The 26,679-nt window shown below is 32.8% G+C and overlaps 1 protein-coding gene and 1 long non-coding RNA gene across 2 annotated transcripts; both read left to right on the forward strand.

Moving 5' to 3' along the window:
* The first annotated feature begins 907 nt into the window (after positions 1-907).
* On the forward strand, positions 908-4,313 carry LOC120074390 (UDP-glycosyltransferase 76E2-like). Its single transcript, XM_039027495.2, has 4 exons — positions 908-1,203; positions 1,333-1,369; positions 3,004-3,111; positions 3,253-4,313. The coding sequence occupies exons 1-4, from the start codon at positions 928-930 to the stop codon at positions 4,149-4,151; spliced, it is 1,320 nt and encodes a 439-aa protein (XP_038883423.2). The 5' UTR covers positions 908-927; the 3' UTR covers positions 4,152-4,313.
* A 249-nt stretch (positions 4,314-4,562) lies between these two features.
* Positions 4,563-6,349, forward strand: LOC150037468 (uncharacterized). The gene is made up of 2 exons (XR_016528814.1): positions 4,563-4,752; positions 6,103-6,349. It is a non-coding gene; the product is annotated as an uncharacterized LOC150037468 (long non-coding RNA).
* The last annotated feature ends 20,330 nt before the right edge of the window (positions 6,350-26,679 follow it).

A 26,679-nucleotide genomic window follows, 5' to 3' on the forward strand; every position in this document is an offset into this window, starting at 1 on the left:
TTATATTTGCAATTGGTTTTCAATTTTTCTATTTTTGTAATATTTTAGCCTCATTTTGCTATATATGCAAAGAACCCTTATCATTTTGTAATATCATATGATATATTTTAATTTGAAAAAGATAATTGAGTTAAAAATGTGAAATACTATATTTGTTAATATTTCAATCTTTTTTAATATAATTTTGAAATTTCAAATTCAAATTCAGAATCTCAGTGCTAAAAACAGAAAAATGTTATTTTCAACATTTGTGCTATTTAAATCACAGAATTCAAAAACAAGTTTCGAAAACAGAATTCAACCTGTCTATCAAATGCATATTCACAATAAAACAAAACCTGAGTTGCCTACCAAACAGGCCCTATATTTCTTTCTCCCGAATTTATGGTTTTTTTTTTCTTTTAGGCTACGTTTACATCAAGTGAAATGTAATCCATCAGTAGTGATTTAAAAAGTGGACCATAGTTGATTACATTTGTTGTCTTTATCTGTGTACTATAATCGTAATGAACTATGGAACCAACCTCTAAATTTGTAATCAAAACGAATCTAGTTGAAGAACGAATGGTGCTCAATCTAATTGTATTTAAAAATTACATAGGACCCACTACTCTTAACGTTACCATTATAGATATAGTTACATTTACTGCTACCATTGCCATTAGAGTCAAATAGTAACGGTAATCATAACAATAAATGTGATAGATTCGTAATTTTAAGTAAACACGATCAAAATCAATTCAATTATATTTGTGATTCAAATTCATTATGATTGATCCATCAATTAGAATTTATTACGATTATACTAGTTTTCATTCTAAATCGATAAACGTGGCCTCAATTCAATAACATACATGAGGTTGCTAGGTTGAAACCCTAACTTCTTGTTTAACTAGTTAACGTTGGCTCTTAATAGCCTCTACCTTAATGAACGAGAAAGAGCTTCTTATCTCTATCATTAGACAAAATGTGAAAGATTCGACCTTCCGTTGTCGCCCACAAAACCATAGACGGCCGATTCCCCACCATGGCCGCACCATCATCATCTTCTCGGAGGGCCACAACCACCTCATCTCGGCCACTCTTTTGTCGTCCTGTCCTCTTCTTCTTCCCTATCGTTATCTTTCTTATTCACGTGAACACCACATGGCTCCCTACTTTCCGCATTCAATTCTCTACCAGTTGGCTTCAGATGATGTTCTGGTAAGATGGAGAATTTCAATACGTTTCGTCTATCTGTTGGACCTTCTTTATACAATATTGTTCTGTTATAACTGCTTTGACCCTTTTGTTTGGTTTTGATCTTTAACAATCAATGGCCGTTTGGGGCAGATTTCAGTGGGGTTTTGCTTTTCGGAGGGAATATATGGTATTCTTCGTTGATTTTTCATTTGTGGTTACAATGGTTGCCTCTTTGATTTGTTTGGAATCTCAAGCACTTGGTAATTGGATTGTTTTAGATTAAGAACTGAATTTCCATATTGATCAGAATTAGGGTTTTGGCCTTGTGTTGGGATTTAAAAGAATAATGAATTGTTTTTTGTTTCACTTGGATACCCTAGGAAGGCAGTTGATTTTGGTGAAGATTTCTTAAGACTTGTTCAAACCGCTGCTTATTATAATATAATACATTTCAAATGGCTGTTAGTTTTCGAGAATGATATGTCCTATGTCCTTCCAATTGCAATAACTGGGTTGGCTAACATGAGTATAACCCAACAAGTCATTTCGACTAAAAGGTTAGAGGTTCGGATTTTCACCTCACATGATATTGAACTAAAAACATAGAAAAATAAAAAGAAAAGAAGCAAGGATGGTGCGTGAAAATTCTCTTGTTTAAACAATTTAAAATGAAATGTAAAGATGAGTGGATATTTAGATCTCTCAAGACTTGTTCTAACTGTTGCTTAATATAATAGAATAGATTATAAATGGTCGTTGGAATTCTAGAATGATATGTCCTTGTAATAGGAATATTGGAGTGGCCAATACGACCGTAACTTAACTGGTCATTTCGGCTGAAGGGTCAAAGATTCAGATCTTCATCCAACATGATATTGGACATAAAAAAAGAAATGAAAAGAAGCAAGGATGGTGTGTGAAAATTCTCCTGTTGAAACAAATGTAGAGATGAGTGAATATTTAGATCTCGTAAGGCTTGTTCTAACTATTGCTTATCAAATAGATTAGATTTCAAATAGTCGTTAGTTTTTTATAGATTGATATGATATGTCCTTGGAATAGGAATATTAGAGTGCTCAATATGAACATAACGTAAGTAGTCATTTCAACTGAGAGGTCAGAGGTTTAGATCTTTACCCCATATGATTTTGAACTCAAGAAAAAAAAAAGGAAAAAAGAAGCAAGGATGGTGTGTGAAAATTCTCCAGTGAAATGAAACGTAAAGATAAGTGGCTATTTAGATTTATCACTAGGAAGAGAGGTGGGGGACAACAGTTGGACTTGAGGATTATTAAAGTTGCTATCAGTATTTTAAATGTCAATATGGTCAAGTAGTTCAACTTCTCGGGCAATTTGGGAATAAAGCTGTCATGTCAAAAATGTGATGAGAGACCCTATAAATAACCTAGTAACTCCACCAATCTAGCAGATACCAAACACTTCCAAAAAAGGTCATGGAGAAGAAGCAAAAAGAGAAAAAAGGGCATTTGGTGCTTGTTCCTTGCCCTTTACCAAGCCACACGTCTCCCATGCTTCACTTAGCCAAACTTCTTCACTCTCAGGGTTTCTCTATTACCATAATTCACACACAACTTAACTCTCCAAATCAATCTCATTACCCTGAGTTCTCTTTTGAATCCATCGGTGGTAGCCTGTTGGAGAGCTACAGTGCCTTTGATGGGGATGTTATGCTTTTTCTTTCAGAACTCAACATGAAGTGTGAAATCCCATTCCATGACTGTTTGATAAAAATGCAATTGGGCAGTCAATACAATCCAATCTCCTGTATAATATATGACTCCGTTATGTATTTTTCTGCAGCAGTTGCTGATGATCTGCAGATTTTTAGAATTGTTTTGCGGACAAGTAGTGCCGCAAACTACATCGGGCTATCAATTCTTGATGAGAATGATTGTCATCCAAGCCAAGGTGGGTGCAAGTATACTAGAATTAGTGTATCTTCTTTTACAGGATATCAAATATTCTCTCATATATAATAGGATAAAATGATAAATGAGATCTTATTTGTGTACTTCTGTGGAAGGATAATCAAATCTTACTTTGTTTCAGAACGCCAAATGGAGGAACTGGTTGCTGGGTTTCCCTTTCTGAGAATTAAGGACATGCCACTGTTCAGCACACAGAATCACACAAGGAAGGTTTTAACCTGCATTTACAATGGAACCAAAACTGCTTCAGCTATCATATGGAATTCCCTTTGGTGTCTTGAGCATGCCTTGTTCAAGAAAATCGAAGATGAAACCTTGGTTCCAGTCTTTCCCATAGGACCTCTTCAAAAGCACTATAGCAACTTCTCCACCAATGTTTTAAGTGAAGAGCAGAGTTGTATTGCTTGGTTAGACAAACAAGCTCCAAGTTCTGTGGTCTATGTAAGCACTGGTAGTGTCGTTACTATGTCGAAAGATGAACTATTAGAGATGGCTTGGGGGCTAGCCAATAGTGACCAACCCTTCCTGTGGGTGGTGAGGGCTTGTCTAGTCAATGGCTCAGATGGAGTTGAGCAGTTGCCTAGAGAATTTCATGAGGCTACCCGAAGTCGCTGCAGGATTGCTAGTTGGTTGCCACAGCAAAAAGTTTTGGCACACAAATCAATTGGATGCTTTTTGACTCATAACGGTTGGAACTCAACGATCGAGAGTATAGCAGAAGGCATTCCAATGCTTTGTTGGCCCCGAGTTGGGGATCAGAGGGTGAATGCAAGATTCGTTAGCCATGTCTGGAGGGTTGGCTTACAGTTGGAGGACAGATTGTCCAGAGATGAAATCGACAGGGCCATTCGAACACTCTTCATGGACGAAGAGGGTATCAAAATCCAAAAGCAAGCCAAGGAGTTAAAAAAGAAGGTTGAAATCTCCCTGAGACAAGGAGGGGCTTCAAGTGATTTCTTAGCCAGATTAGTCAAGTACATTAGACTTCAAGAAACAATGATAAGGTTGTCAAATGCTTGATTATGCATTTATTAGCCATCCATATCCCTGTTTCTTCTAGAATGTCTACTTTTATTTTCCCCCATCTCTTTCTGTGGTGAGAATCTATATTATATATTTACAGGTCAGACATGTGTATGGATGGATATTATATTATAATAATGTATGCTATGATTTCTCCTATGTAATTTTGCACATGTTGAAATCGTCTGTAAAAGCTGCTGTACTTGTAATGCCCACTTTACTTTTTGGATTAGATGTTGAACCACCCCTCATTGGCTGTGCATTTTATATTATAATAATGTATGCTATGATTTCTCCTATGTAATTTTGCACATGTTGAAATCGTCTGTAAAAGCTGCTGTACTTGTAATGCCCACTTTACTTTTTGGATTAGATGTTGAACCACCCCTCATTGGCTGTGCATTTTAGCTGTTTTGATAGAGCCTGTTTTCCCAAATTAGCCTTCAATTCCATCCGGAACAGTAAAGCACGTGGAGAAAATAGGACAAATATTACTCCTCAGCTGATGCCTTTTCCCAACAGCAATTGATGAAGGACAACTCAGACTGGCGCATTGCTCTGGTGGTCTTTACTCTTTAATAATTTAAACTTTTTCAAGGTATGTTTCTTGTCTTCTTCTTTTCTTTCATTTTTCTATTGCCTTTGGATTCATACTTGGTTCTTTAAATTCTCTCCTTTTTGAACTATGCCATGTTTTACTTGAGTTGGTATTGGGTGTTTCTACCTACTGATTCTTGTTGAATGATTTAAGTGCTTCCTTCCAAATGTATTATTGTTTACAAACTAGAGAAAGGCATGGTCACCAAACCCGATCTCAATGATAATGATCGTTTTCTTTGTACATTTCTTGTTTCTTGTTTCGTTTTGCTTTTTAACATTGTTTGTTATTCATTATTGTGGAATGGAGACAAAATATCGTAGTCCTTTGTCATTTCGTAAAACTTTGATGATGCTTTTATTTATTGTTCCAAAGAAGTAAAGAAAAAACAAAACAAAACAAAAATGGTGGATAAAAAGTATATGATGGTTTAATTTGATAATGATGTTTTTAAAGTTCAATTATTATATATTGCTTTATAATACTTTAGATTTTTAAGATTACTTAACGTTAATGGTTATCCAAAATTAGAATGGAAGAATCCGAACTAATCATTGTCAATCTCATTCCAATCATGTATTCGGGAACCAAATGAAAGTTGGTTGGTGCCTAGGAATCTTTTGGGAGAGGTAGGAAACTGGAAGAAGTATAGTATTAGGGTAGCATGAAAAATTTTGGTTAAAATATCATTGTTCTATTTTAATCACTGTTCTTCCAAATGTCCAATTTTAGTTTTTAGTAAATCTAAAGTTTAGTTTGCTTATTGTTTCTTTTTTAAAAATAAAATAAAATAGAGGTTTTTTTTTTTTTTTTTTGCACATATAGCCTAAATAAGTACAATTAATTACACAAATTGTCTAATTTTTTTTTTACATGAATAGCCTAATGGGCTATTACTTCGTACAAAGTTTGTCTCAATTTAATCTTTTAACCCTCCTTACCATTCACTTTATATAAGAGAAGTTTCTTGTAATATCGTAATATCGTGTAAGAGAAGTTTTGTGTGGTTATAAACTTTTCATAAGGATAGAAGAAACATTTCTCCAAAAATCTAAAAATTGTTACCTAGGAATTAGAAAGAAGTTTCGAATAAGAAAATAAGATATATTTGATATATATACCATTATATATTTGATATATATACCATTATATATTTGAATCTTTTAGAAATAAAATAGAGTATATTTGATAAATGCATGAACAAGATAAATATATTAGACATAGACATTTTGCTATATTTGTAAATAAGTTGGTTCATTTTTCTTTATTTGAAAATAACACATTATTATCTATTAGTATTTTTACTATAAAGTTTCAAAATATGTTCACATTTGTCATTTTTTTTTGTAGGAATATAAAAACTTCGAATTGAACCGATGGATCGAACCAAACCGAAATGGTTATGGTAAGTTTCAAATAGCATAGAGAAGTGTGAACCAATATGACAGACAATTTGAATTTTGTTCTGAAAATTGTTTTTGGATTCTATGATCTAAATAGTACAAATTCTTAAAACATTTTTATGTTTTCATTGTATCTAGATTTTAGATTATAAAAAGTAGAATTATATTAAATAAAGATAAAAATATTTAGAAATACAACATGTCATGTTATAGCCTCAATTCAATTTTTATGTTAGCTTTTATAAATTAAATAATGTTACAAAATAATGATTGTACAAAAATTTTAACATAAAATATGTTTATAAATAAATTAATAATAATTTATTCTAACCGGATATTTTGTGGCTAACTACAAATAGTTTTATAATATATAAATATAATATGAAACACATTTTAAACAATTGTTTAAATTAGAATTTAATTTATGAATCTGCTATCAAATATATATCTGAAAACATGAAATACAATTCTATTTTCATTGAATTTCTCGTTTTTAAATTTTTGTTTTCAGATTTTTTACCAAATATGCTCTTAATTATTATAAAATTTATCATCAAAGGCACATATGTAATTGCATTCTTACCTTGGGCTTTAATCGGTGTTGACCTTGACAGTTATGTAAATTTTGAAGAAACTAGACATTTTTGTAAAATGTAAGTATAAAAGGGCTACTTGCAAAAATGACCAAATAAGTTAGGATAATTAAGTTCGTATCCCATACTTTTTATATTTGCAAAAATGACAGATTTTCAAGTCCAACCTATGTCGTCCACTTCACGATCCCACTTTTCACCACTCATTCCTAAGATTTAGGGGGCTCACCAACATGAGTTGAGTTGAGTTTGTATAATATACCAACTAATTGTTTGACCCACCAACTTTAAATGTTGGTGGAGTTGAGTTGGTTAATACCAACTCACCCCAACTCTCCCTTCTTCTCATGTTTTCAATGGCACCTATCGGCCACTTTCACACTCTAAGAACTAACTTCGGGCTCTGACAACCACCTCCGATGACAACTCCGACGACCAACTTCGGGCTCCAACAACCATCTCCGTTGACAACTCCGGCGATCAACTCCAGGCTCCAACAACCATCCCTAATGACAATTCCAACGACGAAATTCGGACTCTGAAAACCACCTCTAATGACAGCTCTAACGACTAACTCCGACAACCCATTCTGGCCTCCGAAAACCACTTTCGATGACCCAACTCCGACAACCACCTTCGCGCTACCAACTCCGACGACCAATCAGCTCTAACAATAAACTCTGATGACCAACTCCAACAATCACCTTTGTAGGCTCCGACAACCACATCCGACTACAAAATCCGATGAAAACCACATTTGATGATCACCTTTGAGCAAACAACTCCGACGGCCAATTCGAGGCTTCAACAACCACCTTCAATGACAAACTCTGACAACCAACTCTAATACCACCTTCATGCGACTAACTTTGGGCTCTACAACTATGACTACAATCTCTAGCGGAAATAGTTTTTAATGATCAGCTTCGACGACCACTTTCGCCTGACCAACCCCGAGATTCGAAAACCACCTCCGATGACAAACTTTAACAACCAACTCCAATACACCTTCATGTGACCAACTTCAGGCTCCGACAACCACCTCTGACTACAAACTCCAGCAAAAATCATCTTCGATAATCAACTTCGACAACCACTTTCAAATACTATACGACTGATGACTGTTAGAATGTGTTATAGGGTTGTTGATCATATAAAAAGTATTATTTTGTCTACATTAAATGCAATATTTATACGTAATGAATTCATATATCAAATAAATGTTAAGAATAATATTTAGACAAAAAGTATGTAACATATAACAAAAAAAAAACTATGAAATGTTTTTTTCTTTGAACATTTTCCAAGCAAGAATTAGTGAAAAATAGATATCTGTTATCTGATAATCCCAAATTTAGAGGAAATGAAAGTGAAATTGTTGAAGAAATGTGGTGACATTTCATGGGCTGTTACAATGATGGGGGAGATTTAATTAAAAAAATTCACGACATAGTAAAAATATAGAGCAATAATAGGAAGAAAAAGAAAAAGAGTAAGATAATAATGAAATTCACTATAGAAAAATTAGCTAAAATCAAATGTTTTTATTTTGCTTTAGTTTCTCATTATATTTAACCATATTTCTACAATCCATATTTTATTCAAACAAATATGGGTATAACTATTGAATAAAAAAATTTTAAAACAAAAATAATAATCATAAAAGCATATTATTTAGAGTTAAAAAAACTGCATCAGATATCTAGACATATGAACTCAACTCTGCACCCCAAATATAGATATATGAACTCAGACCAAATAACTCTCACCCCAAATACAGACATGAACTTCACAAGCATATGAACTCCAAACATCCTATCTCAACTTAGCACCCCAAACAGCTCTTTAGGGTTTTATTTTATCCCCATTTTTATCTTCTACTTTTCTGCTCCCCAATTAATTTGAAAAATATGTTTTCACCAACCAATTTATTTGAAGCAAGTGGAATATTTTCCAACCAATTAATTTGAAGTTATACTAATGTTAGAATATGATATTGATACATTGTTAATATATTTTATAATGATACACACATTTATACTGTTGACAAATTTTATTGTTATCATGTTAATGATACACACATTTATACTGTTGACAAATTTTATTGTTATCATGTTAATGATACACTCATTTATACTGTTAATACATTTGACTAACATACTATTGATATACTACTAATAAACTTTACTGATATACTGTTGATATACTTTATAATAACATATTCATTTATACTAGTGATACACTTGACTAACATACTGTCAATATATTTTATAATGATACACATGTTTATACCATCGATACACTTGACTAATATACTACTGATATAATTTATAATGATACACATGTTTACATTCTTGATATACTTAACGGATATATTGTTGATATACTTTATAAAAATGATACACTCACTTATACTGCTAATAAACTTGACTAAAACATTGTTGACATACTTTTATAATGATACACATGTTTACATTCTTGATATACTTAATGGATATATTGTTGATATACTTTATAACGATACACACATTTATATTGTTGATATACTTGAGATGTTATCAACTTTTAATTCTTTTTCTTTAGTTATTAGATCTGAGGAATGATATTATATGCTATAAATGAATTATAAATACTTAAGCATACAAATTATGTAGATACATTCTCATTACACTTAATTTGTAGCATATTTAAGTATATCACTTAATTATATTTGAATGACGAAAAAATGAATTACGAAAAACTAAAAATGTTGCCATCTGCACAATCTCAAATGTGGGAAAGGGTTGAAAAATCATATTCTTAAATTGCTACCTATGGTAAATTTCCAATATAAAATGTCCGATTTATGGAATTACCTTTTCGACTTTCAAGTTTGTATGTAATATGTTGGAAAGTTTCAATTTAGCCAATTTAATCTCGCACTTTTGAAAAATAGGTTTAAAAGGTATTCCTATTTTGTACATTAATTAAGTATTTTTCTAATATATATATATATATTCATTTTTAAAAAATATATATATATATATCTCTCTCCTCTCTCTCTCCTTCCCCTCTCTCCACAGTTCATTACTTCTCTTCATCTTCATGGTCATCTTCTCTCAAAATCGTCATTTATTTTTCATCATCTTTCCCTTCTTCATCTTCTCTCAAAATATGGACTTTTTGGTATAATCCACCAGATTTTGTCCATAAATTTATGCTTAATGCCCCAATTGATCTCATCGTTAACAACCTCACTAAGTGTTCATGAACCAATTAGCAAACTTCACCAAAACCACTGAATCTGCTACGAGTTAAAGAAAATCCCATGCCCACATCCTTCATTGGTATCTCTCCAACCGATGATCGTTGCCATTCACAAGACCCATAGTTGCACGTCCCATATCGTCACCTGAAGGAAAAAAATGGTGGAACCCAACTGAAAAACAAAAACAAAAAAAAAAATGACAAAAAAATACCATGGGTGTGCATTCTCATCTAAGGGAAAAAGAAAAAGCTAACTCATTTGAAAGATGAAAGTCAATTTCGGGAAGGACAGCTTCACCGGCAAGAATGGTGGGGGAGGGGGGAGAGAGAGAGGAGGCAGGGTAGGAGGTGAGAGAGAGAGAAGTTTTTTACTTATAATTTGAATATGCATTTAAAATGATAGAAAAAATAATTAATCAATGTAGAAAATAGGAGGGTTATTTACATTAGGGGGGATATTTTGAAAGTTAATTAGGGAAAAGGGATGCTTTCTAACCTATTTAAGGAAAAATGAGCGTTTTTTTTTTTCATTCGGGAGACGCATTTGGGAATATTTTATTATTTTTCTCCCGTACGCCGCATTAAAAAAGATTAAACTGATCAGAATACGTTTGTTGAACAGACGCATTTTGACACACCACACGCGTCAAAGTGAGTTGCCAACTCACTCTAACGCGCGGGGTTCTGATTGGTTTTAGCGTTTCCCCCCTCGTTTTAGCATAAAAAATCAAACTTCTTTCCTTCATTTCACCATTTTCATCTTCTCCTTCACAAATTTCATCCTCCACCAATTTCATCTTCACCCAAAACAAAATTTCCTTCATTTCTTCCACATTCTTCATTTATTTTCAAATACCGATCATTTTCTACCTTCATTTATTTCAGTGTAGTATTTTATTTGGTAAGTTGATATATTTTTGTAATTTAACTTTGAATTAAGTTTTTGATAATTTTTACTGATTTTTTTTAATGTTTATTTTGTTTACGGTGGATATTATTCAAAGTTTTTTTTTTTGGTAAGTTGGAATATTTGATAAGGTGCAAAGTTTTTTTTGGTAATGTGCAATATTTTTCTTTTAATAAGTTGATATATTTTTTATAGTTGGTTATCATAAGGGAGAATTACATGTGATTAATATTGTGTTATATGTGTAGTCCACTTTACTGGTTGGTATTTGGTATTTGATTGGTACTCTGCTGTTGCTTTTCTGGTTGATATTTAGCTATCAAAATGAATATGTCTTATTTGGTTAAATATAATAAAAATATAGTTTAGAATGTTCAACTATGATTTTTAAAATATTACATCATAGTCTCAAATTATTTATGTTTAAACATATAAAAAAGTCATTAATAAAAAAAATTAATGTTCTTAATAGAAAAAAAAATCTAAAAAGTCATTATTGAATATTGAATGTTTGAATGTTAATGTTATTGTTAGTAATGTTGTGTTGTTATTGTTGTTATGTTTACTATTTATCTAATCAATTTATTTTAGATTATTCATCTTAATATTCTAAATTTTATGATGATTAAAGAACAAAGATTCATGTCAATATAAAAGAATATTTATCATTGTTTTATGGTCAAATGATGATGCATGTCTTAATATTATTTTTAATATAGCTGGCCTAATATATACTTACAAATATTATGATAAATATCAGATTGCATTTGCCAAACTACGATGGACGTTGTGGAATTTTTATGTTATATGCACGAAAACATTGTTAATGGACCAAACGAGATAGAATATAATAGGCAACCATCTCTTCGTATAAACATGCATCGTCAAGTTGACTTCAACACATTAATCGATGGATTATGTGATGTATTATCTATAAATAGAGATGATGTTATAGATGTAATATTTAGATATGGTAGTTATGTAGCGGGATCTACTTTCTATATCCTCATCTCATTACGAAGTGAGATTGATGTACGGTTCATGATGAGCAACGCTCCATACCCTCCAAATAGAGTTGAACTGTATATATCCCAACCCAATATCCCAAGTCCAGCATCAAGTTGAAACTACTGTTGAGTTGGAAATCCATGATGTGGAGGATGAGCAGTGTGATCTAACTATTGCCACAAATGACGAAGAAGTTGAAATAGACGATGATGATATCGATCTAGATCAACTACTTGGTCAATTTTATGGCGTACATGAAATCCTCAAAACATTTACTGAGATAAACCTGAACGAGATGACCATTGAACCCGATTCGACAATAGGGGAATAGGGGAAGACAGTAATATGGGGTCTGATTCACTGCTTAAGGGGATGATATTCAATTCCAAATTGGATTTAAAAAATGCAATGAAAAACTATTCAATCATTCAACATCAAAATTTTGAGGTCATTGAGTCAAAGAAAATAACATGGGATGTCAAGTGTAAGAGATATGACAATGGGTGCACGTGGAGACTTTCTGATGTTTGTCGTAAAAAACACGGTAAATTTGAAATTACCCAGTACAATGGCTCACATTCCTGTGTGCATGCAAGACTAAGTTAGGATCACAATCAATTGGACTCAGATCTAATTGCATCTGAGGTAAGTAGCATAGTGAAAAAAATCTGTCAGTTGATGTCAAAACATTACAAGATATTATCTTGAAATAGTATGGTTATTCTGTCAGTTACTATGAATGACATCATGAATGACATTGTTCTTAAAGGAGGTTGTCTAAGCCTGCCATGGGTAGCTGATCAATTTAACAACTTTTTCCATCTACCAGACCATGCAGATGAAGAGGACCTGCAACGATATGCTCGAGCATATATTCTCACATTGATTGGAGGATTGGTATTTCTCGACAAATCCAACAACAGAGTGCACCTGATGTATCTTCCTCTCTTGGTGGATTTTGATGTTGTCGAGACTTACAGTTGGGGCATTGGATGTCTTGCATGGTTGTATAGGCAACTATGCAAGGGTGCAGTTATAGATGGAAAAGACATTGCAGGCCCACTTTTATTGTTATAAATTTGGGTATGGGATTGATTTCCTCTTCTAGCGCCTCGACGACTCTATAGATACAAAAATAACTTATGCGATAGACCACTTGCAGTAAGATAAGTATATTTACCTCATTATTGTTGTTTTCATTATGAAATACTAATAGCTAAAATTTAACTTCTGATTGTTGGAGATGGAATGACAACTATTCTATAATTGGAGTACCTACGCATGTTCTAGTACAGTATAAGCACATACTCAATACACATATGCCTAACCAAGTAATATTTTATTCATTCATATATCATATATTCGTAATGTTTCAATCTTTGGGTTAATTCATTTTTTGACACATATGCATGCAGATTATTTGAGAGCCATATAATCATCTGATCCAACTATTGTCGTGATACTGTCTCGATGGCAATGAGATATGGACATCCAGATGTCCACTCATATGCTTCTTTATTGTGTAGTGGCATCATCCAGATCGTGTGATGCGTCAATTTGGGATGTTGCAATAAATTTCTCAACCTTGCAACACAGACGCCCGACTTCATTCACACGATCTAAGGGGCAGGCATGAGCGAGATTGGATTACATATTTGGCTTCTCAAATTACAATATGGGAAAATCGACAGAGTTAGGTTGTTAATGGACCTCCTATTAACAACGGTGTAGGTATCGAGCCTAGATATATTGAATGGTATTCCACTGTGAGCAGGCAGTATATACCTAAAGCAGGAGCATCCTATCACTTATTGGTATGAGTTTATTGTTTACTATGATTGTTTGATTTTATTTCTTCATTGACACCAAAATAAATTTTAAAGTCATTAACTTGTTATTCAATTCTTTTTCAAGCCGAGTTTCCAAATTTGTCGATATCTGCTCAAAGAGCCTTGCGTAAACCTCGATATATTGAGTGCGATATTTCAATTGTAACATTCCAATAGAAGAACAAGGTGATCCAACAAGACATGAGGATGTTCCTATTCGACCTAATGTTCAGAATGAATATCCAACAACGCCACTCGATCAGTACACTTCCATGTTGTCCTCTCCCTCAACATTTGTTTTTTTTTCCAACAACCCTCAGTACACTAAGCATGGAAGAAGGACAAACTTCACATGTCCATCCAAATATCCATGACCAGTATGTTACATATCGACAACGTAGTGAGGGTATATACTTTGCAGAGGAAAGTCAACCATCAAGTGTAAGAGAGCATGACGATCGTGGATACTATGTCACTCAACATGATCGATCTAGGCATAATAGAGGATCTTCTTCCAGTCGTGAATAAATAACATTGTACATATGATTAAATTTATTAATGAAATTCAATTATGAAAATGCACTTGCAGTCTACAACACATCCTAAAGAACCTTGACTATTATTTACAATAGTCAAAAGTTATTATCTATATTTTTGCATAAGTTTCTAACAATTTAAAACAAAAAAATTAATTTGAAATTAAAAATTAATATTGAGTATATCAAATCAATCATAGCTATCAAATCAATCATAGCAATTTCTTAATCTCAAAATAACATTATTGTTTATACTGTTAAAAAACTATTAATATTACTATCAAAATAAAAAACGAGATAGTGAGATAGTTGATTTTAGATAAGAATGATTTAGAATTAAACAAATGAAATATTATTAACTGTAAAAAAACATAAGTAATGAAAGAGTTGGTTTTGAGTTGTTAAAAGAATGAAAAAAATAATAGCGAAAATATTTTATTATTTTATTATTTTTTTGAAAAATTTCACTAAGCGAACATTTAGATATTACTAAGTGATCGGAGAGAATACTAAGCGATCGTTTACTATCCACTATAGTTTTTATTAAGCGATCGTTTAGCTATCCACTATAGTTTTTATTAAACGATCGTTTAGAGAATACTAAGCGATCATTTAAATAATACTAAACGATCGTTTAGCTAATATAAGTGATCGTTTAGCTAAATGTTACCCGATCGTTTAGATATCCATTATGCAATCGTATACTAATTTATAAAGCGATCGTTTGGCTAATACTAAGTGATCGCTTAGGTTTTGTTATGCGATCGTTTAGATAATACTAAGCGATCGTTTAGCTAACTATTATGCGATCGTTTAGTTTTCGTTTAGATAAATTTGTACTAAATTTGTAGAATACAATTGGTGTTGTACATTTAACAAAGCGATCGTTTAGATAAATTTGTGCTAAGATTACATATTGTACAATACAATTGGTGTTGTATAGAATATAATTGGTGCTAAAAATACATATTGTATAGTGCAAATTTGTACAAAATAATTGGTGTTGTACAGAATATAATTGGTGTTATACAGAAAAATTGAAGCGATTGTGTATAAATTACTAAGCGATCGTGTATAAATTACTAAGCGATCGTGTATAAATTACTAAACGATCGCATAGTAATTTACTAAACAATTACTAAACGATCGTGTTCAATAGTCGCATCTGGCCGATTTAATTTTTTTTAATGTGGCGTACAGGGGGAACGAATGGGGACAAAAAAAACTCCCATTTTTCCCTAAATAAGTTGGAAAGCATCATTTTCTCCAATTAACTTTCAAAATAACCCCCAATCTAAATAACCCAAAATAGGAGGAGAGACATTTAAATCTATTTTTCAAAAGTGAGGGACTAAAATTTCCAAATTAAAAACTTAGAGACCAAATATACCTATTCATAAAAACTCAGGGACTAAAAAGATAGTTTTCTTAATATGTTTTTATGAGATTTGAACTAAAAAAAAAGAAAAAAATACTTTTAGGCGGTTGGTTTAGTCTTCGGTCCATGAGTTGTGACTCCTGTGAGATCCTAGTTTAAACGTATATAGTTTGAATCTCTGCCTTTATTATGTAGAAAAAAGATTAAGGCAGATTGGGTAATTATAGTTTTTGGTTTTTAGTTTTTGAAAATTAAGCCTATAAACACTAATTCTCCCTTAGATCTCTTGTTTTCAAATTTAGTATATCAATTAAAATAGAATAAAGGTAATCAGGATAAAATGTTTAAATAGAAACATAAGAATCTAATTTTCACTATAAAAAGAGTAGAGATTAAGCTGGAATGTAATCAAGATTACTAAAAATTAAAATGCTGGAATTCATGAGGAATCAAGGGCGAAATAGAAATGGGTTCGTGAGTGTGAAAACGGTGGGAAAAAGGTTGGGTTGAAAACTATGAGAATGGAATGAGTTTAGTATTACAAATTGGTCAAAAACGCTCAATCCAAACATGAGTTTTTAATTATATTACATTACAAACTCATTCCATACAGACCCCCCAACAACCTCTAAATTGGTCATGCATCATCTCTATACTGTAAGTGTTATGATATAGTAGTTTGTATGACTTAATTACATAAAAGCATGCTCATGCATCATATAATATAAGAGTTATATTTATTCATGCATTAAGCATGGACATGTATCATCTTTATATTATAAGTGTTATAGTATAAGGGTATATGGAAGCATGTTTGCTTAGTTCATTACCAAGTATATAAGAGTTATATATAGTAATGAATAGACATTGCATGAAGCATGACACATAGGTTAAATTTATAAGAGTTATAAATACCTAGTTATGCATAGCAATGTGAATAGGTTTTGGTTGTTTCTTTTATAAGAGATATAAGGGAAATTAGAACTAAAATCAATAAGAAAAACATGCATGCGAACTTATGCTTGAATCATGATTTTAAAAGAGTTTTAAAACTTGATGGAGATAGACCTAAGATTGTGGTTCTAATGAGATTAGAAACCTAAGGTTTAATCTTTTAATTAGTTTAATAAGATTAAATTGACTAATAATATTAAAAGTGTAGCAAATCTATCTATAAGGAATCTTTTGTCTAAGGCGGGGTTCTGTCTAGGCTGGGGTACTTAAGCTGACAGAAATAGAACACCCTTGCATGGGAACCTACCTAAAAAGGTGAATTAGATAGATTTGATGCATGCATACAAATTTGAGGATAGTTCGTTAAAGAGTTTAATGGGACTTGACTTGAACTTGTTTAATTTCAAAGACAAAAGTTGTTTTTTTTAGCAAATTAAACCGACTTAGATAAAATAAGTAGTCAAATGGTCTAAGTTAATGAACTCCTAAGTAGAACATTCAGTGGGAGGTACTTGAGGTATATGATACTTCATTTAAACCTCTTCATGTTTCTCCTTTTATGTTCACACCGTGAGATCTATCCTTAGCCTCGTGGCACCCTGAGAGTGTCTCCCTAAAGGATGATGTTTGGGTAGGTAAATCCAAGGTGAATGGAGATAATGTTCATAGTAAGTGGGAGCGCGACATACGACAACATATCCCACGGTCTTTCTCATTAGGTTAGATAACGTTTTTGTGCATCGCCTCGAGGCACCCTGGGAGTGTCCTTCTATAGGATGGCAGTTTTGCACGACTCTTTATCTGATCTCCTATATAGGATAAGGTCGCTTTAATCTTTTTTCCTAATATGCTTTTTCCCTATGTTGGGCGCATTAGGACGGGATTCTAGGGCCGAAAATGAGGAGTTACACTTACGTAGAATTGTTAAAAGTTAACAGTTCTGGACCCAAAAATGGTAACTGTTAGGGTCAGTTACAAGAGTTGTTTCTACCTAATGGTTGAGAGTGTCTCATCCCAGTGAAGGGGCATCTGGTAACCCCACTAGTGACTTTTGTCCTACCTCGCTGAGGCATTATTGCGAAATAAATGTCTTTTCACTTAGGGTACATGGAAACTATTTTGCTAAAACTAAAATTGGTATTTCAAGTGGTATTGCATAGACTCATTAACTTTGTTCTTTTTTCAACAATATAATGGCTACAGCCACATTAGCTCTAATAATTGTCGATAAGTTGACTGGCAAAAATTACGCTAGTTGGAAACACATGATAACTACAATATTGATCATCGATGAACTGAGGTTCTTCCTTATGGAGAAGTATCCTCCTATTCCTACTCGCAACGCCACTCAAATATTCGGGAGGCTTATGAGAGATGGACATAAGCAAATGAAAAGGTCCGAGCTTACATCTTGGCCAGTCTAAATGACGTTTTGGCCAAGAAGCATGAGCCTATGGTCTCAGCACATGAGATCATGGAGTCCCTACGATGAATGTTCGGACAATCGTCTGGACAGCTCAAGCATGAAGCTCTTAAAAGCATCTTCAACTCCAAAATGGAGGAAGGCACCTCTGTTCGTGAACATGTACTAAACATGATGGTCCACTTCAATGTGGTAGAGATGAATGGGTCACATATCAATGAGGGCAGCTAGGTTAGCATCATTCCGCATTCGTTGCCAGATAGCTTCTTGAACTTTGTCGGTAACCTGATATTGAACAAGGTTGACTATGCCCTTACAACTCTCCTCAATGAGTTGCAGACATTCCAATCCTTGTTGAAAAGTAAGGAGAAGAAAGTTGATGAGGTAAATTTTGCTTCATCATCAAAGAAATTCCATCGAAGTTCGACCTCAGGGACTAAATCTGCACCTTCATCTTCTAACACTTTCAAGTGGAAGAAGAAGAATGGTGGTAAAGGGAACGGGAAGACACCTGCTAATCCATAACCTGTCACACAGCAGGGAAGGAAATCAGCACCGGTTGACAAAGAAAAGTGTTTCCACTGCAACCAGGATGGGCACTGGAAGCGGAACTGTCCTCGTTGATTGAAGGAGAAGAAGAAGACTCAGGCCACAAGGTAAATATGATTTACTAGTTTTGGAAACCTATTTAGTGGAGAAGGATGATTCTGCCTGGATTATTGACTCTGAGGCCACTAATCATGTTTGTTCTTCTTTTCAGGGGATTAGATCCTAGCGGCAATTTTATGCTAGAGAGATGATGATGCGAGTAGGCACCGAGCACGTCGTCTCAACTGTGGTAGTGAGAGGGCTCCAATTAACTTTATAGAAGAAATTTATCATTTTGAATGATGTTTATGTAGTTCCCAAGTTAAAGCGGAACTTAATTTTTGTAAAGTGCCTGATACAATGTAAATATACTCTTCACTTTGAATTGAATAAAGTGTTTATTCTTAAAGATGGAATTGAGATTTGTTCAGTAAAAGTGGAAAACAAATTGTATGTGCTAAGACCGTTAGCGACAAATTCCCTCCATATCATAAAGACATTTAAAACTGTCATAATGCAAAATAAACGACTTAAGGTTTCTCCTAGGGAAAATGCCAATTTTGGCACCTTCGATTAGGCACATCAATCTCAATAGGATTGAGAGATTGGTGAATAATAAACTTCTAAGCGAGTTAGAGGAAAATTCTTTACCGGTGTGTGAATCTTGCCTAGAAGGCAAGATGACTAAAAGACATTTTACTGGAAAAGGTTATCAAGCCAAAGAGCCTCTAGAGTTAGTGCATTCAAACCTTTGTGGTCTGATGAATGTGCGAGTTAGGGGAGGCTATGAGTATTTCATCACTTTTATGATGATTACTCTTGGTATGGGTATGTTTATTTAATGCAATGGAAGTCTGAATCATTTGAAAAGTTCAAAGAGTTCAAGGCTAAAGTTGAAAATGCATTGGATAAATGGATTAAAATACTTTGATCGGATCGGGTTGGAAAGTTTTTGGATTCTGAGTTCTAGAACTATATGATAGAACATGGAATCGTTTTCTAACTCTCAGCGCTGGGTATACCTCAGCAAAATGGTGTAGCGGAGAGGAGAAATAGAACCTTGTTGGACATGGTTCGGTCGATGATGAGTTATGCTTCCTTATCAAATTCATTTTGGGGTTTTGCAGTTGAGACTACAGCTTATATCCTCAACTATATTCCTTCCAAGAGTGTTGCAAGAAAACCTTTGGAGTTGTGGAATGGGCATAAAGCTAGTTTGCGTCACTTCCGCATATGGGGTTGCCCAGCACATGTGCTTGAGGCTAATCCAAAGAAATTGGATCCACGTTCGAGGCTATGCCTATTTGTAGGCTACCCCAAAGGTACACAAGGGGGTTACTTTTATGATCCTAAGAAAAATAGAGTGTTTATGTCAACCAACGCTACCTTCCTAGAGGAGGATCATATGAGGAAGCACAATCCACGTAGTAAGATCGTGTTAAGTGCACTTTCAAATGAAACTACTGAAACTTCAACAAGATTTATTGAAGGGCCTGTTCCATCAACAAGAGTTGTTGATAGAATTTCATCTAGTAGGTCAGTTCCACCTCAAGAGTTGAGGGAACTTCGATGTAGTGGAAGGGTTGCGAACCCAGCTGTTCGCTATATGGGTTTCACTGAAATCCTGCTATGGTATCCGATGGCAAGATTAAGGATCCGTTGTCTTATCATAAGGCAATGGAGGATGTTGACCAGGATGAATAGGTCAAATCCATGGATCTCGAGATGGAGCCAATGTACTTCAACTCAGTATGTGATCTTGTAGATCAACTCGATGGGGTAAAACCTATAGGTTGCAAAGGTTCTACAAAAGGAAAAGGGGTGCCGATGGGATGGTACAAACCTTCAAGGCTAGACTTGTGGCAAAGGGTTATACCTAGGTGGAGGGAGTTGACTATGAGGAGACTTTATCATCTGTTGTCATGTTAAAGTCTATCTGCATCCTCCTGTCTATTGCCTCATATTATGACTATGAGATATGGAAAATGGACGTCAAGACTACCTTTCTGATTGGTAATCTTGAGGAGACCATTTATATGGTGCAATCCGAGGGATTCATAGACCAAGGACAAGAGCAAAAAGTTTACAAACTAAACCGGTCCATTTATGGGCTGAAACAGACATCTTGATCTTAGAACATTCGGTTTGATACTGCGATCAAATCATATGGCTTTGACCAAAACGTTGATGAGCCTTGTGTCTACAAGAAAATCATCAACAGTTCAGTAGTTTTCCTAGTGTTGTATATAGACGATATCCTACTCATTGGAAATAGTGTATGTCTACTGACATCAGTTAAAAACTGACTAGTTATCCAACTCCAAATGAAAGATTTGGGAGAGGCTCAGTTTTTTTTGGGTATTCAGATCTTTCGGGATCGAAAGAACAAAGTGCTAGCGTTGTCTCAAGCATCGTATATTGACAAGATGTTGCTCAAGTACTTGATACAGAAATCCAAAAGGGTCCTACTGCCTTTTCGATATGGAGTTATATTGTCTAAGGAAATGTGTCCTAAGACACCTCAAGAGGTTGAGGAGATGAGATGGGTCCCCTATGTATCTGTCACTGGCAATTTGATGTATGCTATATTGTGTACTCGACCAGATATCTGGGGATAGTTAGTAGATATCAGTTTAATCCAGGACAGGGTCATTGGACCACCATCAAGAATATCCTTAAGAATATTATTCCCATTCCATATGGGTACATGAGGTAAAATGGCACAGAATACACTGTAATTCTAAAGTGTCCTAACTCATGGAACAGTTTGTCTGGCCAGCCCTATACTAAATAACATCAATAAAATGATCTTGTTAAAGTCTCAATCGTCCAAAGGGCATATACATAAATTGTTTGTAATATTAGGTGAATTGAACTTTTCACATTGCACATACATAAAGTTTAATGACAACAAACACATTGCAATTATAAAGCATGCAACTCAATTTCCAATCCTCAATAACATAAATGAATAATGTATGTAGCAAGTGATTTGGACTTGTTATATCATTACTATTTTGGTATACAATTTAAATATTTTGGATTGATTTCACAAACACACTGTAATTCTAAAACGTTTAGCTCAATTTCCCATTATGAATAATACAAATGACTGAACAACCAACATAAATTAGTAATCTTTAACTTTTAATTCCATGTACAATCATTGTTATATCATTACTGTTTTGGTATACAATTTTAATATTTTAGATTTATTTTCACAAACACACTGCAATTCTAAAACGTTAAGTTCAATTACCCATTCTAAATAATACAAATGACTGAACAACCAACATAATTAGTAATAATTAACTTTCAATTCCATGTACAATCATGTTACTTAGATGAATATATACATTGAGTATAATTATTGTAACGACCCGGCCTTTCGAGTACTCTGACAAAGGCCGTTACAATTAAATACACATTTAAAACCTAGATATTTTGACAACAAAAAAATTCATTAACACAATAAGGATAGTTTTTCCAAAATAAACTAGAAAACATATAAATAATAAATAAATAAAATTTTTATTTAGGGTCCCCTAAAAATAATATTCATAAAGAAAACATTCAAAACATTAAAATTTGCTCTCACATTAAATTCTAGTTTCAAAACATTCAAATGATAAAAACATAGATTGAGCGGAAGCGATTTCTCTTGTCCCCATATGGCTCTGTCATGCTCCTGTCTGTCAATCGCCAACCTATTCCTATCATTCCCTGAAAAACATAAAAATATGAAAGGTTAAGTATAAAAATACTCAGAAAGTAACCCACCACCGGGGTCAGGCTATGCATTTATATCCTATAAATACAAACATATAAGTGAGACACACACATAATAATTAATCACCATCAGATGGGCATCTAATGAGCGGTTTAACCCACCCTAACATGGAGCTATAACATGGTTATAAACCTGTTAGTCCACGGAGCTGTAATATAGTTGTGAATTTGTCAATTCACGGAGTTGTCATAAGGTTGTGAACTCGTCAGTTCACAAAGCTATCATATAGGATTTGTCATAAAGTTGTGAACTCGTCAGTTCATGGAGCTATCATATAGGAGCTATCATATTATTGTGTTAGGAGGGCAACCGGCACTATCATCACGTGGCATCTATCCTAACGTCAAAAACTTCTCAACATAACTCATGTACATATCTTAGAATCCCACGCACATAACATGTCAATAAGCTCATACGTTCACAAACATGTCAAATAAGATCTAGATCATGCTTATACATTCTCGTAAAATATCTTATAAAACAAGATCATGCTCAAACTTCATAACATACTCAAAACTAAACAGTCACATGATCATATATCCTCCTCATTTCATATAGACTTGGATCCATCAGATTATCCTTTAATTTTATTGTCCGACACAAAGGCAGTTCCAGTAGTAAGATTACTTACCTCAATATAGAAGAAGCAATTTAACCCTCTTAGATTAAGAACTTCTTGGCATAAATCCCAAATTAACCTTCAATATGAAAATTGCCTCAGAATAGACCTTAAAATTATTGGACAAATTGCTTTTGATTCAAAAATCTCTTCGAACCTTCAATTAAAATACAAGACAATATGGGTAACATGAGTTTAGTCCAAGCTTAATGGGAGTCTGCAATCTTTTCAAGAAAAATTCACAAACACTTATCAAAATCTCCAAAATCAATCTTTGATAACGTCAAGTAGCACGCTATGTTCGTTAAAACTCCAATTTCTTGCCCGATCCAAAATAGAACTCTAATTGGTCTCCCTTTGGAATGAAGTGAATGATTTGGAACGAGGGGATGGTTGTATTTATGGAGGAAAAACAATCTTAATCCTAAACCATTTGGGATTCCATAACTTGATAGATTAGATTTTCTTTTTGAATAGAACATTTTCTCTAATTCGGAGATCCATATTTTAATTAATTATAAAATCCATGATCTAATTAATTTGAGAATCCATATTCTAATTGAATTAGAAATTCACAATCTAATGAAATTCAAAATTTCATAATCTAATTAATTTAACTTAAATGCAAATTTCTCCTATCAACTCAATTTGAATTAATTATCTTCTTTAATTTGGATCCAAACCCCAAAATTAAAGAAGATAAAATTTAAAGCCATAATTTCCCCTTTTTCCTTCTTAATTTCAAATTTCTTTTAATTTCCAAAATCTCAATTCTTTTCCTTTCCTTTATTTTCAAATCTTTATCCAAATATTTTGAATCCTTATCCAAAAATTTCAAATCTCCTATTAAATCAATCTCAAACCAATTAACTTCTCCAAATAACTTCATTTTGATACCAAAACCAAAATTAAAGGGAACATACAATCCATTAGTTGAGATAAATTACATATTTCCAAATATTTAGTCAATTTAAAACCATACTTTTCCCCAAGTAAATTAATCCAATTTTCCATTAACTTGAATTAAAATTTAAATTCTTTATAAATATATTTTAAATTAATTATCTTGTCTTCCAAATTAATTTTTTTTGCCCAATATATCCAAAATAATGCCCAAATATTTCAAAATAATTTAAAGAAAATTACACGAAAATTCGGGGTGTTACAACCAAAAGTGAGATAGATAACAAACCACAATATTAATGCAAATGACAATTCTTTTCATAAAAGCCGAAAAAAAACTACAAATTAAAGAAAAACAATATTTAAAAATATAACACTATAAGTGCATTCAATGACGTATAGGATCTTTACAAGACCTACCCCTCATACCACAATGACTACAACAAACTATAGTTTTGTTTTCTAAAGAAGACGTGATTTTTTCCCTTAGGCCTCCCAGCCAGACGTTTGACATTAGGAGGAAGAACTACATCATTACCAACTACATGAACTGCTCAAACATGCACGAAGTGCATCTAAGGTGTCTTCATTAGAATTCATATTTGAAAAATTGTAAATTGTTGAACATTGCCAATAGGTCCCAACACCGACATGAGCAAGTACGATTTAGAATGTTCACAACAAATTGGGTGGTGCGATCATGCACTCCAAATTCATACGGGTTAATGGGGTATAACTGCGAGAAAAAAAAGAATAAGAAACTTATATTTACACCATGTTGTCTTCTCATATAGCTTACAACATCACAAGGCTAACGTGGGACTTTGTCGTTCATTTTAAAAAATGACTTTGTACACTCAGCAACAATCCAAGATGTTGTTTGTTGATGACCATCTTTAACAATGTTAGTAGAACATTGATGGATATCAATGTATTTTCGAACCATTCACACACCATCTATATACAGATGCATGTAGATACCACCCACAAGACAGATCCTTACAACAAATTTCAAATGAAGTTTTGATTGACCTAGTAGTAATAAGTTCAAAACTGTTTTTAAGAGCAAACAAATAAACTATTTTCTTCAATACATACTTGCTCCTAAAAAGTAAACCTACTCTAATGGAAATACTAGATTGAAAGGACTCGAAATCTTGGAAATCAACGATTTCAATGTTGCCCTAAGGGAAGAATGATATCAATATCTGTTAATTCATTATTTAAATATAATGTATTTCCAGTGTTCGAGGCAACAGATGAGACATGGTCAACCACTACACATAAATCAATTTGGAAGGACTTTGATAAAACTAACATCAATCACAAAATATCTTTATCTTCAACAATCCTAATAAGATTTGAATTGGAAGAACCAATCCGGTACGTTCTTAAACGAGATATAGTAAACTCTTGAAGGAAAAAGTTTACCTTGGATATATTCCACAAATTGTTGGAATGATGAATTTGATGAAATATGCGCCTCAAAATTTCAAAAATCATGGTAATGAGAATTCTCATCCCATCGGCCATCATAGAGGAGTAGTCTGTAAGCCATAGCAAAAACCGTAGCTTGTGAAAGAAGCTCTAACGAAACCTAAATCGATAAACACTCTGTGTGAGTAACAAAAGTTATGGCCATTTTTTTACCATAATGATATTTCTTTTTTCCAAATTGTTAAAATAATAGCAAAACACTACATAAAACAATTTAATCCTTCAAGATATGAGAAATATATAGCTAATTTATTAAGAATATACGTATTAAATTATGAAAAAACAATCCAAAGATTTGAATAAAATTGAATATATATAAAGTAATGAAAAACAATTCAAAGATTTGAATAAATTTGAAATTTGATTAGATAAAAATAAAATTTAATAATATATAGATATTTAAAATATAAATTTGATTAAAAAAATCTAAATATTTAATTAAGGTGAGATTAATTCAAAAAGTGGTTAAACAAAATCTAAATTAATAATTAAAAATGCAAGGAGTAAAATCAGGAGGGTAGTTATTGTTGAGAAAAATCAGCAATTATCCTTATACATAACTCGACCTTGTTTATGATTTTACACTTACCATGTATTTGTAGTTTCATTAATAATAACTACTACAAATAAAAGGAGGGCAAATCAAGGATTTAGAAATTTGTGGTATAAATCTTATTACTGGACAGTTTTACGATTTTTTACAATGAGAGCTTAAATTTTACCAAAGGTTCTAATATCAAAACTAAAAATTTTGGTATATGTGCAAAGCCTTCAAGATAGGAAATATAGTTGCAAAATCCTATTATATTGAATTGCCATCCATTACAAATTTCCTTGTATTTATGAGAGTTTGTACCCACCTAAAATCCTTGATCCGCCACTGATTTGAATTTTCAGATTTTATTTTCCTAAACCTTTCACATATTCAACGTTTCATAAAAATAATCAAAACTATCATATAATTTTTTTTTTATCTAATAGGACACTAAACTTTTAATTATGTATCTAATAAATTTGTGAATTTTTATACTAAAAAATTACTTTAAATGAAAAATTTGTTGAAAATATTTACAAATAATAGTAAAATATCATCGTCAATCTACAATAGACCACAATAAACTAGTTTATTATTTGTGTCTATCGTGACATAGATAGACACAGATAGTAATCTATCGCAATCTATCGCTGATAGACAATAAAATTTTACTATATTTATAGATATTTTGATTCATTTTTCTATATTTAAAAACAAC

Source organism: Benincasa hispida, chromosome 3 (genome assembly GCF_027475165.1).
Source record: "Benincasa hispida cultivar pf3 chromosome 3, pf3_genome.v1.1, whole genome shotgun sequence".
NCBI classification, from domain to species: Eukaryota; Viridiplantae; Streptophyta; class Magnoliopsida; order Cucurbitales; family Cucurbitaceae; genus Benincasa; species Benincasa hispida.